The sequence below is a fragment of the Haliaeetus albicilla genome, chromosome 22 (assembly GCF_947461875.1).
Source record: "Haliaeetus albicilla chromosome 22, bHalAlb1.1, whole genome shotgun sequence".
NCBI classification, from domain to species: domain Eukaryota; kingdom Metazoa; phylum Chordata; class Aves; order Accipitriformes; family Accipitridae; genus Haliaeetus; species Haliaeetus albicilla.
Genome location: NC_091504.1, coordinates 21,129,235 through 21,147,447, shown reverse-complemented (window position 1 = coordinate 21,147,447; position 18,213 = coordinate 21,129,235). Strand labels below are relative to the sequence as shown.

Below are 18,213 nucleotides of genomic sequence, written 5' to 3'. Positions count from 1 at the left end.
CCTTATATGTTCTCTGTAGTTGAGCCTGCTGAATGCTGAGGTAATGGGCATGGTGAAAAACTTCGGAATAATGTAAGCAAGGTGGAATTTTTTTTTTATGCACTCTGTTGCCTACACACTTGGTTTTATAGGAATCAAACTGTTAAATAGCACACCTGAGTGCAACTAAGACTTAACTTGCATTTTACCTCAGTCTGATTTCCACCTGAAACCTAACTTTCAAATACTGAGCAGCTTTCTGAATCTTGCAAGACCATCATTTTAATCTATGTTGCATCTAAAAATGGTTGTATTGGTACAGACAAAATGAGAAAATCTTTTTAAAATAAATTGAGGGAATAAATGACTCTTTCCAATCCTTACATTCACAACAGATGTAGACAAATTTCAGTAAAACATGTCTGAGCTGATGTTTCCACAGAAAGTGGAGCATTGGGGCACTCTGCAACAAATGCTTTGGTGTAGAAGTGGAGTAGGAAGCATTGTTCTGCGAGATACTCAAGGTTATGCCTGTTGTAAATGCGTTCAAGTTGCTTAGCTTTCCAGCTGGCCACCTGCCATGGAAAAGTCCAAGCTCAACATTCTCTCATGGCTGGTGTTAGCTGTTTTTTCAGTCCACAAGATCCAAGATATTTATTTCCCATCCCTTGATCTGATAAGATTTGAAAGGGAAACTCACTGGTAAACTTGTGATTTAGTCTTGATCAGATAGTCAGCACTGCGGACTAGACTAATTCATAAGGTAATACTTTTTTGTCAATGTCTATTCTAGTTCTGCAGATGTCTTCTGTAAACAAAGCAAGTTTCAGGTTTGCATACTGAGCTGCTGAAAACAAAGAATGGAACTAGGGTCACATAATAATGTGATTGTGCATCGTTCCTCGCGATTTGTAAAAACATCCAGTTGCTTCTAAATTCTGATGTGTTAGTTGGAAATGCCCTTTTTTGCATGGCAGCTGCCCACTGAGAATAAATGGGATAATTTGCTAGTGACTGGCCAGAATCTTGGATCCATCCTTCCATTTACAGCTCAGGACTTTCTTTTAACTGTGGCAAGATTGCTGCTTTCAGTTGCTTTCTCTTGTGCGTTTTAGCTGACTGTGCTTGGAATGAGAAGTTGAGCTGGCGTGTGTTAGTTCAACTTCATGGAGAACCTCCGGTGTTTGAGATGAAAGGGTTCTGGCAGCAATTTTAGACAATGTATTCGCTTAGACAGTTGGCAGGGAAACAGGAAGGAATCCTTTCATGGGATGCTTATGACTAGGTCTGTCGTCCACTCGTGCCAGGATGAGTGTGTGTGAGCTGGGCGCACTGCTGATGTTGGATACAGTAATCAGACTTTGTTGTTGTTGTTTAAACATAACAGTGATTCTTCCACATGAATTGGGTATATATCCCCTTGCATCTACCCCTTGAATCTTGCTAGCTGCTAGTCAGTGAAGGCTAGGAAATGCTAAATCACTGTAGCTAATGTGCAAGTCTGGTTAAGGATTTTTCTAGATTTTTTTTTTTTAAAAAGCAATAATTTAACACTTTTGTATCACACTTTGTGTGTTGTTTGTTGCCAGTACTGTTTTCTCTGCTGTTTGCACCTGCTTTTCTTCCAGTCATTGCAAATCTGTGAAGCAGGAGTAGCAGTGATGAAGAGACAGTAAGTATGAGTAAAATGATAGGGGTTTTTGTTAATGTTTCTTGAAGCTTATAGTCTAGGATGAGCCTGCCTTAGTCTATTAACAGAAAAGTCCTTTCCCCCCTGAGGTACTGTTGCTAGTGTGCATATTTGAGACAAATGGATGGAATTACATAGTATCAAGAGTAATTTATCTCACCTACATCCTGTTGATGTAGAAACACCTAGAATTCCAGGAAAAAAATGTAACTTTTTTTCCTTGCAGCACTTTGAGAAAGAGTTGCTGTATTTAATTGCTGAGAAAAGCTAAGGCGTGTAGGAGTTGCCCTTTACACAAGAACTCTGCTCCTGTTAAGAGTATTTCTTTGCTGTAAGGCTAGGATTTCACTTGGTCACAGGGATCCACAAATCTTACCACTGATGTGGGAGCTCAGATTAGCCTAGACTTTGGGGGGAAAATGAAATAAATATTTATCACCTATTTGTATGCTTTACAGCACATGGATAAAAAGTTTGGCCAGTATGTCATGTAGGATGAGCTTATAGAAAGCCATCCTGACTTGGACAAACAGATTTTTGCATTGCCTGTTTGTACTGAGCTGACAAATAATGAATTTTTTAAACATTTTCAAACTTTAATATCTGATACCTACACTGTACGACCAGGCAGTAGAAAGAAGAGGTAGTTTTTAGAAGAAGCTTGGAACCAAACAGTACTTTTTTGTAGTTGGTATGTTTGTAGGGTACAGATAGCAGCAACTTGGATAAGCACTGGAGTTGCTGGATGAGAGCCAGCAGCTCAGTCTGTTGTTAAGGAGGAAGTTAAATAACAGTAGAGAGATTTGATAGTTAGAATTCTGTGTGGCTTAAATACAGAGAAGTGGTTAGTCTCTGCCTTAGAACTGGTGATTGAATGAAAAATTAATGTTTGTCTTGTGTCAATAAATTTTAGTGCCCAGACAGGATGTAGAATATCTGTAGAACAGCATTTCGGGGTAGAATGGGTATCAGCATTTCAGGGCAGTTTAGGTTATTTCAGCATCCTTCTGAGTGAATTCTTAACAAGCACAGACTTGCTTATCTCCTTGGAAAATAACACTGAATTCATCAGCTGTCACGGAGAAGAGAGCGCACTTTTGGCTGTAGTAAATCCATGCCCTGTTACCAGTGAAGCTGAATAGAAGTGCAGATTCAGAAGTAATCTGTTGGAAGAGCCTGCAGGTTTGGGGAGGGGGAGTTGTTTGTTTATAATTGCCCCTCATGAGAATTTTAACCCTCAGCCTTTGGGGTTTGGGAAGGACTACTACTTCCCTTGGACAAAACCAGGGTGCGGAACCTGGAGCCGTGTCTGCGTGCTCACTTCCAAAGGATATATGTATTATGGTGGCAGGATGTTAACCTGCTTCTTCTGTCCGGTAGGTTTCACTAAAAAAAGCTTAGTGAAAACCGCTAAGTTTCCTGTGTCTCTCTTTGCCAGTGACGTTTTGGGTTTTAATCTCAGTACCCCGAAACTGGGCTGATCTAATGCCTCCAACATTTTCAAATACTAGGCTCCTGGTATTTTTTTGTCCTACTTCTGTGCTCGTAACCTTGCTCTTCCCTTGGGCCTCTGCTTTGGATATCTTGCTTTTATAAAAATGTCTGAAATTGTAACATTCAAACTCCTTACAATCAACAGGTGATCGACATCCCAGGGAACTTGGAAAAAATAAGGTCTCAGTATCTGTCTGAAAAGCAAAGATTTCACATGCAAGTTAGCACTGAAAGTTAGCATTAGCATTGATATTCCGTCAGTATATGTCTCTGGCAGTCCTAGTGGAATAGTACCTTATATAAAGGCCAACTTCAGATGAAATTATGTGTTAATGCTTTAAGTCCATCCCATTTGTTTATCTGAGATCTCAGAGGTTAAAGGCTGGGAGATTCCCAAACTTCTTTCTGGGGTCTCCTGGATTTCCTCTGTGTTTTTCAGCCCTGCTGCCAAATGTTTTACAACTCCTGAATGGAGGGTGGGATACAAACACTGCTCTTCTTTTATTTGGATCACTGTTGCTTTTTCCTTGCAGATTCAGCTGCAGTTTGTGGTAGTTACTTACAGTATCCATTTCTCCATGTGTTTTGCTGTATTTGTGGGAATCGTGTTAGATCTGTATTATATGCTTCCTTGAAGTATAAAGTTTCCTTCCTGTGTGGTTTAATTCATCATCTGCAACAAACTAAGACTGACAGGTCTACCTTAAATTGTGCACTCTAAATTTAGCAGCTAGAGACAGAATGATCAGGAAGGGCTAATTTAATACTATGTCAAAAAGGCCTTGGGACAAGGAAAGGAAAAAAGCCAATTTGGAACAGAGGGTCCCTTTTCAGGTCTTTTAGTTCATAGGAGAATTTAGAGGAACTGCTTTTCAGGAGGAAAAGTTTGAAATGAGCCTGTATTTTAGGGAACTGGACAATAGGATGTTTCACTATCATTTCAACTGTCACTCTGAATAACTGGCTGAGGGTTAAAGTGACAAGTTGATAAATTCTAGCCTTGCAGAACATTTTTTATTACTGAGTTTCTATGGGTATTTTAAAGCAATCTACATACAATCAATTGTGCATTTATTTTCATTAAATGAATACTGCTTGGGAACTCTGCCCAACTGTTTTCTGCTTGCTTTTTGCAATGAGGCTATTAATGGCAAAGGAAGTGATGCCAGATTAGTTGTAATATGTCTGTGGGGAGATGTCTTATGTGCTGTGAACCTAGCCTGAAGGGACAGAGACGTTAAATTCAATTAGTTATTTTCATGGTGACTTATCTGGAGCTAATGTTAAGATGACATTCATGTCGTACAAAATATATAGAATAAAAACTACTTAATTTTGTTGCTTTTGCCCCTTGAGAATGCTATGTTCAAAATAATCTAGCATATAAAAGAAGAGTTTTAGAGCACTATTTCAGGAAGCAAGAGTGTATGTTTACATTTTACCTTTCCTCCCTTTCTCTTCCACCAGCCAGTTTTTAAGGAAATTGTACTTTTTTCTCTGGCTTCACCAAACTTTATACTGCAGATAGGGCAGTTTAAAAAAAAAAAAAAAAAAAAAAATCCAATAGCAGTGCTGCATTGTGGAACTTCTGGGCTCATTTTAGGCCTTCTGTTTGTGTTTCTTGATTCCCCCAGTTCCCAGATGTGCAGTGACTCATCCTACTGAACAATGGGAACAGCATCTCTTATTCCTTCACTTGGTCCCAGTTGGCAAAACTGTTACTCAGAGGATATGTATTGCAGAGGGAGAAGAGATTAGCAGTGAGAGAATGAATCATCCAAGCGTTTGTGGTAACTCTTGTGTGGTGAGCAAGAAGTTAAGGAAGACTAATGGTCTGTACTATGCTCTGGTGTACTAAAATGGAGTATCTGAATTATGTAAAATTCATAACTCGGAGGTCATTCTTCCCTCCCCCACCACTGTCCCAGAAAACACAGGGCATGGATGACAGACAGCATTTTGACATCTTGATTTATTATCAAGGAGGATGAGGAAAAAAAAGAAACAACTTGCTGGTTTGTATCAACAGCAAAAAAGGTGAGGGTCATCTCAGGCTTTGTTGATACAACTTTCAGATGTGAAATATACTGATAGACTAATAGTTAAATTTTTAAAAAAAAAAGTCAGTACAGACATGCTTCAGTGACATACTTTGCTGTGACTGTGACAGAATGGTGCTTCGTATCTAAGTACTGTGCTGGTTGAAATGAAATAATGTCTTTCAGATTTTAAGAGTCTTATTTATTAATATTGTTAGAATTTTTTTTAAAGAAATGGTGTACTGACAGGGAAATACAAGAAGATTTGAGTCTTTTTAAATCTGAAAAGACAGAAGCTCAACAATCTTTTATAAACATAGTTTAACTTAGGAAGTTTCTTGAGCTGCCATGGTTTTTCTTGACACACCAGCCTATAAAAGACTGACACATCTGACTTGGACCTTTTTTGGGGGGTTGTTTTTTTGTTTTTTTTTTTTAAGTGAACACGCCATGATATAATTATCTTTAGGTATTTAAATATAGTATAAATAACTTTGATGGCTTTCATTTCTGTTTTGCTGCTTGCAACCATATTTCAAAATAAATTGCAATGTTCAAAAAACTACTTAATTTTTTTTCACTAGAACCATTAAAATAGTGTGGTTGAAGTCTTCAATCTGCTTAAAGATATTTTTAGTATCTGATGAATCAATTGCAAATATTTGCTGCCACTTCTATGGGAAGTCGTGCTAGTGAACCAGAAATAACTGGCTAAGATCTGGAAAAGGAGAGCATTTGAAGTGCTAAGCCTGCTTTTGAATGTAGTTGAATGGCTAGATGACTTTGGACAAACGCTAAGAATTTGCACTGAAAAAGCCAAACCGGCTCATTTATGGTCAGCATCTTCAAGAGAAAAAGTGTAGTTCAACATGAGAGGGGCAGCAGATACTTTTTTTTACAGTAATTTGCCTTGAATGGAAAACCTTACTTGATGAACAGTTCATAAACTCTGTGTGTGTATTTTTTATATGTGTACATATATATATGCACACACGTATATTCGTATGTGTGTATAATGCCAAAAGCATGAGATAGCTTTGCATAAATAATAATTTATCAATGGAATTCAAAACTGCATTCAAATGCAGCTTGATATAAAGCTAAATAAATTTGACTTCTTGATCTAATTGATATTGCTATCTATTTTCCCTGGATGACAAGGAAAAAATTAAAAGATAAAGGAATGTTCAGTTAATGCTATTGTTCTGATTAAAAATACTAATACGAAACAGTCCTAACACCAGGAGTTTCCATATTTTCCTCATTTAAATACATTACAAGTTATTCATCGAGTCAGTCGGTGCCGTCTGCAGTTGTTGCTGCCTGATCGATGAACTGAAATACCCCATGTGCTTCCCAGAAGCAACCAAGTTTTCTGTGAATCAGAACAAGGTGTAGAGCAAGGCTACTCAAGAAGTCTTTGGAGCAGGAACTTAATCAGGGAGTCATCTTTAAAGTAGGGGGTTTTGAATGTGTGGTGTGGGTTTGGGTTTGGGTTTTGTTGTTTGGGTTTTTTGGGGGTGGTGGTGGGAGTCTCCCTTCAGGTTTGTGTGCTTTAATGTTTTGAGCTTTTCTTGACTTCAGATCCTCTGGAACTTGTTGGGGATTTGTTGTTTTGACTGGAAACAGATATTTTGACTTAAGTACTGGATGTCTTTGAATTCTGTGCTAGAAGAGAATATTCAGGCATCTTCAGATCTGTCAGACCATGTGTATGGTTGTTCACACCTGTTCCAGCAGCCTGACTTGGTTACCCAGCTATCCAAATGTTTTGCAATTACTGCTTAAAATTTCCCAGAATGAATTATTTGTCTTAATTGCAATGTTATGAAGAGCTGTGTAAGAAACTAGAGAAGTCTAGTTTCCCTAAATCATTGCAGAAATGAACATGGTTTTTTTTCATTAATCAGATTATTTTTCTTACCTTCTTATAAATGTGCAAAATGTTAAACTGATTGATGCGTGGGGCAGGAAATAAGGGAGGCAGAAGCTGTAAATCAGGTAAACTTGTGTGTGTGTCCCAGCAGTTGATGTGCATGCAGCTGTTTCCTGCTCTCAGGGTGGGAGGGTATATGGACCAGGCAAAGACTCTTAAAGTAACTGGGTAGAAAATAGGAACAACTTGTATCAGAGATGGCCCATTGGCAGTCTTGTTGCACATCTAAAGGCATTGTGTAGGACAAAGCACAATAGATAGAGAAGGGGTTTTTTGTAGCTTCAGCGACCTTTTCTTTTTGGGCTCTTCCATCTCCTAAATATGACTAATGCTGTACAGGAAGGCCTTTTCTCTTATTCATGCGGTCTGTGCTATCTCTTTTGATCCAACAGAGTGCCAAAAAATACAGGAAATTACTTTCACCTTATGAAAATTCATGATTGTAAGGAAGCTCTTAGAGCAATTGTTCTTTGGAAACTTGTGCCGCGTCCCCGCGCCCCCCCCCCCCCCCCCCCCCCCCCCAAGAAAAGGTAATTTTTTCTTCTAGCAATCCACAGTAAATCTTTTGCAATATGTGGTAGTTTTTTGCAAATATGTGTGTTCTGTCTCCTTTATCAAAAGACGCTTCCAGTTTTAAATGTTAGGAAAAAATAAGCTACAGCTCCTTTTTCTCTGTGCAGTATGCTGATAGTATGTACTTGTACAGTACACTGAATCCTCTGATCTCCAGTCTGATTCTCCAAAATGAACCGTTGTGTTGGCATCTGTTTACAGTTGTACTGGAGGGGAATAATTCTGTTCTGCTGTCTCAAGCCTATGGTGTAGAGGAGAATGTATGGTTTAAGAATTTATATTGCTGTTGGAATCTGACATCATATTTTGAGAATGTTCTCATTCTGAATTAGTAATTTGGTGAGGGCACCTACTGTCAGTTTGGTCGTTACTGACATGGCCCTGGTCTGTGATATATGTAATGTATTTTGCTGACTAAAATTATTAAAAGGCAGCAGGATTTTCCATTTTATCATTCTTATGACATGTCTACAACTGCAAGACATATGTCCTGAACAATGAAGAATACTTTCTTACTGAACAGATCATCTTCATCTGAAGAAATGAAAGGGAAGTGTTTGAAGGAGAATGCGCTTCTGCCAAAGATAGTTTCACTCCAGAAGTAAAGCCTGTGTCTATATGGAAACAATTGTGCAGGGCTTATTGTATCCACTAATGCAAAGCGGCACTTGATTTGAGTGTAATACATGGGCAAGCTTGTTAAAAAAAAACCCAAACAAACAACAAAAAACAAACAACAAAAAACCCCAACAAATAAACCAAAAAAAAACACACACACACCCCCAAAAACCTCTTACACATTTTCACATAAGAGTACATTTTCTTTGTAAACGTTGCCTGTATTCTTCTCAATATAACTGCTAAAGGATTTTGTACAAGATGAGCAAATCCATTATTAAAACTCCTGAGCCTAAACGAGAAGCTATCTGTAGAAGAGAAAGTCCTTCAGAATGTTCCTTTTTGGGTTTTGTTTTTTTTTTTTGACAAGCAAGTCTAGCTTAAATTATCACAAATTGTGGGTGACTTAAATCTTTCACTTTTCTAAAGATATGCCAACCAGTCTAGGATATGCTTTTGTTCACTGTTGTGAATTTTAAACAAAACACATTGATTTCTTATGTGTTTCATTTTTACTCCCACACAGTGTCAGTTAGCTGCGTTCATCATACAAGGGGAAAAAACTAATTCTTTAAGCCAAAGGAGTGACATTAATAACACTTTCTTTTCATTGTAAAGATTTATTAGACTGAGCATTTATTCAGATCTCTCCTCAACTTTGATTTTTCTAGAACTAATAGAGAGTTGCTTTTATAAGAAATACTACCTTACTTACATGTCAGTAGTATATTATGGCAGCTCCACTTCCATTATCAGCAGTTTATGTGAATTAAGCTATGTAGCGTAACTTTTATTGTTCTAGCTCCTGAAGGGTGCTGTCCAAGCTTCCACTTGTGATACTGCTCTGTTAGACCTCAGTGCATGTTGGAAAGTGAAAAGGCTATAGTTCAGTTGGATTTGCTATCCTAGAAACAAGCTTAGTTCCTATCTTTCATTTTCCACAGGGTGAATCGGTGAAATACTTCCTGGATAACCTGGATCGGATCGGTCAGCTGGTAAGACATACCTTTTCTTTCTGAACCAAAAGAGCTCAAAGAGATAATAGAAGCCTGGGCGTGCTATGATTAATGCTTTTTGGTTGGTTGGTTTTATTAAATAATAATGCATCAGATAACTTCTATGTTCTTTCTCTGGAAACAGTAAACGCCAGCCTAATGAAACTGAAGCTTAGTATTTGCTTAATCTTTTTTGACAGACAACAAATATTGTTTATGGAAGTTGTATTTATGCACGTATTTTCTTTTCAGTCCTACGCAGTCTCTGGATCTCATTCACTTTTTGTGATGATCCGATGGCTGGTGCTACTTAAGATACCAGAGTGAAACCTTACCAATAAAAAAAATTACTAGCATTTATAGGATTCAAAGTCTGTAATGAAAATATCTGTCAGGAGACTTGGAGGAGAAAGAAGGGAGATGATTTTCCTAAACAGTAACAGGGATAAGCTTCTGAAGAACATATCTGTCTACAGTGGTGGGCTGGGCCACAGTCTGTGGTAGAACATGTTGCTGTACTTGCCAGTCATGGAGTGTGAGCCTGGAAGAAGTAGTTCTGCTAAAGCTTGCAAGATGTTCTTTGTAAGAGTAATGGACTGTGAAAAACTAGATTTCAAAAAAAAATCCTTTCAGTGGTGACTTTGGTGATCTGCTTTACTGAACACTACCTAAATGGCAATAACACTGTAGCTAAGAATTTCATAATGAAAAAATAGACTTCAGCCTGAAAATGAGAGGCTTGAAAGATAAAAAGTGAACCAGTGCATTAGTCCTATATTTTTATTCTCGTGTGTCTCAGGATCTTCTGTAGCTGTTTACCAATGTATTGAGATAAATGGTCACCAGTCCATTTTTTGAAGTTGAGTATTCATTCTTCACTTGATAATTAAAAAAACATGGGTCTCGTTGATTTTTCCCATCGCTTCAATATTCTGGCATTAGCCAGCATTTTTGAAGGACTTTTGTGACACTTTTCTCCTTTCTTTTACAGAATTATTTCCCCAGCAAACAAGATATTTTGCTGGCTAGAAAAGCCACCAAGGGGATAGTAGAGCATGATTTCATCATTAAAAAAATACCTTTCAAGATGGTGGATGTAGGTGGACAGAGATCTCAGCGTCAAAAGTGGTTCCAGTGCTTTGATGGAATAACTTCAATTTTGTTTATGGTCTCCTCCAGTGAATACGATCAGGTTCTCATGGAAGACAGGCGCACAAATAGACTTGTGGAGTCCATGAATATCTTTGAGACAATAGTCAATAACAAGCTTTTCTTTAATGTTTCTATTATCCTATTCCTCAACAAGATGGATCTTCTTGTAGAGAAGGTAAAGACTGTCAGCATTAAGAAGTATTTCTCGGACTTCAAAGGCGACCCTCACAGGCTAGAAGATGTTCAACGTTATCTGGTGCAGTGCTTTGACAGAAAGAGGAGAAACCGTAGTAAGCCACTCTTCCACCACTTCACCACTGCCATAGACACTGAAAACATCCGCTTTGTGTTTCATGCCGTGAAGGACACGATCCTTCAAGAGAATCTGAAGGATATTATGTTGCAGTGAAGGAGAGCAGCCGATGTTCTGTTAAAATTTGCCGGAGGGTTAGATCAAAGTTTTTATCCTTTCTTTATGGCCCTTGCATGTGGTGTAGGACCCGTGCTAATTACTTGGCTCAGGAATGCTGTGAACTAGCCAGTCCAAACAGAGGAGCTATAGGCCGAAGGAGTCAAATGTTAATGTTAGCTACTGAATCATTTGGACTAGAAACACTACTGAAACATGGCCGTTATAGGTTCTGTACCTAGTTTGGAATGCTGAATAACACAACCACCTTCTGCCTTCTTAGAAAAAAGAAATCTCTGACAAACCATGCGTGGAAGACACGTTGTTTTAAATGAATATGCTCATTTTTCAGAGACGCTAGTAGTACAAACTGCCTTTTTTTTTTTTTTGTAGTTTGGAGGTGCTGAATTGATCAAACTAATCTAAACGTAATGAGATTGGCAGCTGTATTGGAGAACATTAATGGAAGTTCCGTTCTTAACCCGTAGGAATATAACCAGATCTTGTGTGCGTGTTCAGCTTTGCCAAGGGTCTGGAATCCACTTACCAAGGTGGATGCACAGCTCTTGTCTGAAGGTTTTGCAGGAGTCTCCTGAGGCAAAAGTCTAAAACTGTATGAGGAAACCCATGTTGGAGTAAATTGGATGGGAAGTTAAGGCCTTGCCGATATAGAGAAGGGTTTATTTTGCACTATGTGTGAAGGGTATTACATCATGGGAAAACTGATTTCCTTGGTGAAGCAGCCTGTGCTAGAGCACCTGACCATGTATTTGCACAGTGGGTGCTCGAGTGAGATGTACTTCATGGAAATTCAGCACTGTTCTCACATTCACAGTTGGCAGTATTTGTGAAGGTTCAGTATCTCACGTGACAGGTATTTATCTATATTCAAAGGGTTTGAAAGCTGATTAAACTCTTAAGCAAAGGTTTTGGTAGTACAGCAGCTGCTTGATTAGTTTCCAACAGCTGACCTTATAGGAAGACTGAACACCCTAGAGATCCCAGTTGTACAGCTGCACTGATGTATTTGGACAGCAAGACCTTGCTGTAAAATTAGCCTTTAATCTGTGTCTTAATGGGATCTTTAGCCTATAGTAATGCACATGTAATTCTGAGTACAGTCAAGTTTGGAGTTGCCCGTTTTGGGCAATGGTTTGTGTGTAAAATTGCAAGAGGCTATGAATAATGTTGATACGAACTGTTAATTTCCTAGCTCTCTCAATCTGTGTAACTAACTGTCAGGTGCCTTTTTTGTGTACAGATATATCGGATCTTTTCTACTGCGGTGGGGTACATGGGCAAATGGAAGATCTGCCTTTTATATCAACATTGTAGTGCTATCCTTTAAGTAATTTTTCAAACATAGCTTACTGTGCAATTTTTGTCATAGTTTTTATCCAAGAATAAAACCTGAAGGGCTGTTTGCACCCGTAAAAAGTCAGCAGATTCCCTGGAGTTCTTATCCCCTTTGAGCCTGCAATGGCATGTCAAAATAAGCAACGTTTTACTTCAGCTGGTAATCCCATGGGAAATGTGGTCAAAAAAGTCCTGTTCTGTTGTCCTTTCATGTTAATTTGGATAAAATCTGGAATCTTTCTTCCCCTCTGAAGCTTGCAGATGTTCATATCAGTATTTTTGTGTAGTTCCCTAATGTAGCAGTCTCTTGGCTTTCATTGCGCAAGCTTCAGAGTGGAAAAGATGTAGCTATTTCAGTGCTATGTAATGCACACAGTATTGAGGTAAGAAGCAACTGAAAAGTTGCAGATGGGAAAATCTAACTTAAATTTGAGCAAACTTAAACAGGAATTAGCTTCCTTGTAACAAGTCTTATTTATGCCAGGACCAACTCTGTCTTTTAAATATTTATTCATTTTTAACCTTGAAGGGGGAAAATGTTACATGACTTAATATTCAGATGGGGGGAAACTCTTAAGATTATTACGTTTGAAAAGGTAAATGTTTCAACACAGAGTGATGCAAACAAATTTACTAATCATATAAGGTTCATTTCTCTAAGCTAGCCCATTTGTTTGGCTGAAGACTAAGACTGTTTTCAAAGCTTTCAGATATTCTTGGAGTTCTTGGTAGTGGTTTCCACTTCACACAAAGCACTGGGAAAGAGGCAGCAGTTGTGGGCTGACCTGACTTCTAGGTTGACTTGGCTTTACTTCCTAGTTTGCTGTGAGCTTTATTCTTTCACTAAATTTTCTAGATGGGTTAATATTATGCTTGTTTTCTCAAATGAGTTAAACATTCCCTTTCAACTGTATTTTTTCTCAAGAATTACCTCAGGTTTATGTCTGAATCTACTGTAGTTTTACCTGGGAGGCGTAGCATAGAATTTCCTGTTATGTTTTTCTCTTCATGCTCATCCATGGTTTTGTATCCTTAGTCACCTTACGGATTTAAAACTCTGAACAGAGCTAATAAGGCAACTTATATTTTAAGTAACTTAATCTGCACCTGGAAAAGAAACAGCATGAGATATCTCATATTGAGCTCTCAAGCATTTTTTTTTTTGTATAATAGGGCAGTTTTGCACACTAAGTCATAGTTTTAGGGAAGCAGTTTGATCACCTCAGGCTCATTATTGCCTTTCTTCTTTTTATTGATAAAATGGGCCTAAGCGTGATGCTGTAGACTGCGGATGAAAATCAGTAGTTTGGCTCTGTAGGCTCTGTGTTCTGTTGAACTTTGATAGTGATGGTTCATACCAGGAATCAAAGATCAGGAAAATCTTGCAAAAGTCAAGCACTTCTCACGTTTGCAAAGGATCTGGCCCATGAGTAAAAAGAGTATTTTTTTAAGTAGCAGCTTTCTCTGCAAAATACACTCCACTTCTTGCCACAACTGAGGGGTTTTGTATTTGTTTTTTTCCAAGGTAAGTTGTGGTATAATAAAGCCAGAAAATCATATTATGGTAAATCAGTTAATTACTAAAGCAGAACTTAGGTGGGTTAGATCGTACAAACATCTCGGGACAGGCTTGGTCAGTTGCTTAGTCCTTTCACAAGAAACTAATGGAGAACTTTATTTTAAGTGACATCCTGGAGAACTTTGCAGGTAAACACAGCTGGAGAGAACATCTTTTTTTGTTAAGTTTATAGGCTTATTGTTCATTTGGCTAGTCAGGAAATGGGTCACAGGCAGGATGATCATCAGATGGAGACCTTGAACAACTACTTTTTTTTTAAAAAAAAAAAAAAAAAAAAAGGCAGCCTTTTGCTGTCCCTCCTCTGACACCCACAGGTCAATGACCAGTGACGGGGTTTTGCAAAAGGGTTGTCTCTCACAAGGACAAAGAAAGGAAGTGCTTGCAGCATGTGCTTGCAGGAGAGACCTACGTAATCTTGCAGTTTAAGTAGAAAAACTAACTAAATGGGAGTCGTTTATCAAACACTACTTTGTATTGGTTGTTCTCAAAACAGGCTTTAAGCTATTACGGCGTGTCAGTCAGTACCATTCCTTCAGATTGCAGTGCTGTCATTCTCTGAACAATTCTTAGATGGCATTACGAGGTGACATGGTGAATTGGAATTAAAAAAGAAGAATGGTTTTCTGTAAGTGACATATTTAATAAGCAATTGTCACTTCGAAGGAATTAAATAGTTCTTAATGTTGAAAATGAATTAATACTGATTATGGAATGGAAATTACTGGCCACTCAGCTTTACACTACAACTCAAAGATTCTTCCAGTTTGATACAAAGAATTGCTTATTTTATTTAATATGGCAGCATAGATTATTTGACTTATTAACCTGATAATATATTCAGTTTTTTTAAAATACTGCTGTGTAAAACCTAGAACTAGGCAAGCTCCTGAAGATGACCATTTACAGGCTTTCTGAGCCAACTAAAGCCTGAACCTCAGCCAAGCAGACAGAGTGGAGAAACTAACAGCATAAAACCTGTAGTGAAATGGAGTAGAAAGAGCTCATCTGTATGTTGCACTGCAGACAAAGATATAATTCCACTAGAATAGCTAAAGTAGGTTTTGGTATGAAAAATGGTGCATTTGAAAAGTGTGTCCCATCCTGTCCGTGTGTCGTCCCCCCATCCCCATTTCCCCATCCTCCCCCGGGTATTCACCAGTCCTGGCTGCAAAGAATTGTAGAATTAAAGAAATTAAAAGAATAGACACGGAACCACTGAAGAAACTAGCAGCTTTCTTTAGTGACAGACAACTACCTTCTACAGAATATCATTTCAGAAAACAAGCCCTTTGCTGCCTTTAGCTGGCTGCCTTTGTGAATATTAACTTCATGCTTTGGAGTCTTTTCTGTGTATGTACCTCTTCAGTTCTTCTGGGAAAAAAGTCATTCTGCCTCATGGAACTACAGGACTTCAGTAGAAGGCCCCTCTGATTTTCAAGTAGTAAGTTTTGACACTTGACTTAACTTTGCTTGTGTCATCAAATTTTCAGGAGTACTTATGATAGACAATTTGATGCATGCCAGCTTGAGACACAAATATGCAATAACACCTCCATACAGTGCAGCTTGTCATGTAACCCAAACACTGATCTCTCATGATGAGAACTATATTGATTCCTCTAGGTTTAGTAGTAGCCCTTGTTCTATATCATTTTTCTAGTATAAAATCACATGGTGTAGTCAGGGGTTTTAACATAGCACTGCCAACTCTTTACCTCAGTACACTCTCTATTAATTCTGTAACACAAAGCGGTGGGTAGGGTGTTTCAGTAGAAACTATAAAACATCTGTGCCTACTTTTGTAAATGAATTTTTAACAGATTTCTAGGAAGCATATCCATTATAGATCAGGAAGGCTGGCGTGGTCTGGGCCAGACTTGGCCTGAATTAATATGGACTCCACACACTTCTAGATGAGGACTGACTAGCCTAGTGAGGAAGTAATTGGCAAGACAACACAAGACCTAGTGCTTTTTAATATTACCTGTTTTGTAATTAGCTGGGGTGATCTCTGCTTTGTGCTGTGAAGTGGGCACTTCTTTGTTTTAACACTAATCTTTTTCTACATAGATGGAAATGAGTATAGCCAGGATATTTGGAGCTGAAACTGCTGCTCTGCTAACCAGGTGATGCTATCTCTTTGCTCATCTTGGTGGTTGGACAGTTTAGCTTGATTCTTGATGTTTTTGTCCTTCTAATGGCATTTGGAAAGCGGTGTTGAAGTTTGTCTATGTGTCAATATGCTTGTTTTCTTATTGGGTGGGGAGTATGGAGGTACTAGATTGTCAGTGCTAGTGGTTCTGTGCCTAGCTTGATGAACTGTATCACAACCTAGCTCTTGGCATACGTCCGAAGGCCTTATCTTCTGTCCAATGTGAAATATTCACAGTTGGAGAGAAAAAAAGAGCAGCACTGACTTCTGAGGTGGGCATTCTGGTAAAAAAGCCAAAGTATGTTGGAAGGGAGCAAGAGAGGGGAGCTATTTTCTAAACAGATCCCAAAAGCTGATGGTGCTTGAAGACTGACTGTATTGAAGTGAAATGCCATCTGCATTGACCCCAAAAGCTTTGAGTGACTCCAGAGAGCTATTGGCTGTGAATTAGCAGCAGCAGGCTGGCTAGGCTCGCCCTGCTGCAGCTGCACACCCTTCCATTGTAAATCTCTCTTCATCTGTTCATAACTGGGTGCGAAAACTCAATTTCTACTAAAATACAGTATACAGATCTCTGGCCAGACACGGCATCTTACTCCTTTCTAACGGTGACTTAAACTTTCTTCAAGATACCAGAGCGTGAGAAGTATTCCAGGGGAATGGCTAGGTAAGAGACTGTTTCCATTATTTGAATAAAAACCTACAACTTATGGAGAGCAGATTTTTTTGATAAGTAGGATGTGAGAGAGCATCTTACAAGGGAAGTAACAGATTTTGAATAGCACTGCTTCTTTGCTAATACTTCCCATCAATCTGTTGTGCTGAGCTTGTGTGCAGGTGGTTGGGCACAAAAGCTGAGAGAAGATAGCAGGGAGAAGGGGAATGTGGAAGAGAAATGATCTTTTGGTAGCTCACGAGACTTGGAAGGCATGGTTGGTGGACTTAGGTTTGAAAACGTGGGTTCAAACTCCCATTTGCATCGAAGCCATTATCTCTCTTTAGGATAATGAGTGTTCTTCCAGTGAACAGGTTTCGTTATCTGGAATGTGTAATGAGCTTGAATTGATGATGAAAGTATTGCTGGAGACTCCACTTAACAAAATGGCTAGTATTTATTGCTCTTGTGATGAGTTGTCTTGTTTATGGAATCAATATGTGTGAAAGCAAACTGACAAAAAACAAAGTTATCTCGTGACACAATCATGTAACTAGGAAGCCAATTAATGTTATCTTTTATACTGCAATTTACTTGCTCTCTGGTGCCTATGCATTGTAACACACATACTATGCAATATCATTCTTTTTTTTAAATCGATTCACTGCATTGGGCAAGAAAGGCCTGAGTTTAGCCTTAATTTTCTAACGGTTCACAGGAAAGTACTTTAAAAAACAGTGACAAACTAAAAGAAGGTAAAAAATGCATAAAGTAAAAGCACAGTTCCAGACTGCTCACATAAGTGTCTTTCTAGCACCAAAACAGCATCCATGATAGAAGCAGCTACTTGCTGTAATAGTTTCAATTTATGAAAACTGTGTACTAGATAAAATTATATTGTGATGTGTAAAAAGTGTATTTTATAGCTTTGGTGACTTAGTTTACTGTTTTGTATATATGAATTTTATAAATCTATTAAAACTTGACTTGTTATACTGTTCTTTATGGGTTTTATCTTTCAACAGAGTCTAAAGTGACGTTTTTTGCTTTATTTGAAAAAATCCTACAAGAGACATGCTTTTTGAATAAATTACAGCATGGACTGCATGAAACTACAGCTGTCATGCAATGAAATCTTGTTCTGTAATCTTTATGTATCTCCCCCTTCTCCAGTTCTGGTCTGAATCATTCGAGTGTGTCCAGGAATTGAAGGCTGGTGAAACATTAACCTATATAAAACTTCTAACTCATTTGTCTGTAGCATTTCAATAGCTAACTTAGGCATTAGAACTGATGGGAAGTGGAAGGGGAGACACAGCTAGAGTTTGTGCTTATGTATTTTAAGCTCAGCAAGAGAAGATAATTAAGCCTGTTGAGTTGGCAACACCTGTTAGAGATTCCTCTTCTGCTGTGTAGCATCTGATAATAGCCATGAGAACTATACTTGTTTCTTTTCCAATGCCAGTCCCCTCTGTTGGACCCGCTTGTGTGCCATGGTATCTTGTATGGCAGTGCAGAACCACTGACCCTTGGAGAGTCATCGGCATCCCTGTCTTACGGCATTGCTATCCTGGCATCAACTAATT

General features: G+C 38.5%; 1 protein-coding gene across 1 annotated transcript in view; it reads left to right on the top strand.

Annotated features, from left to right (window-relative positions):
• Positions 1–17,620, top strand: part of GNA12 (G protein subunit alpha 12) — a 44,692-nt gene extending 27,072 nt beyond the window's left edge. Inside the window, exons 3-4 of the mRNA XM_069810296.1 lie at positions 9,274–9,324; positions 10,316–17,620. Of these exons, the coding sequence (XP_069666397.1) occupies positions 9,274–9,324; positions 10,316–10,885 (621 nt within the window). The 3' untranslated portion in view covers positions 10,886–17,620. The remainder of the gene's footprint in view (positions 1–9,273; positions 9,325–10,315) is intronic.
• The last annotated feature ends 593 nt before the right edge of the window (positions 17,621–18,213 follow it).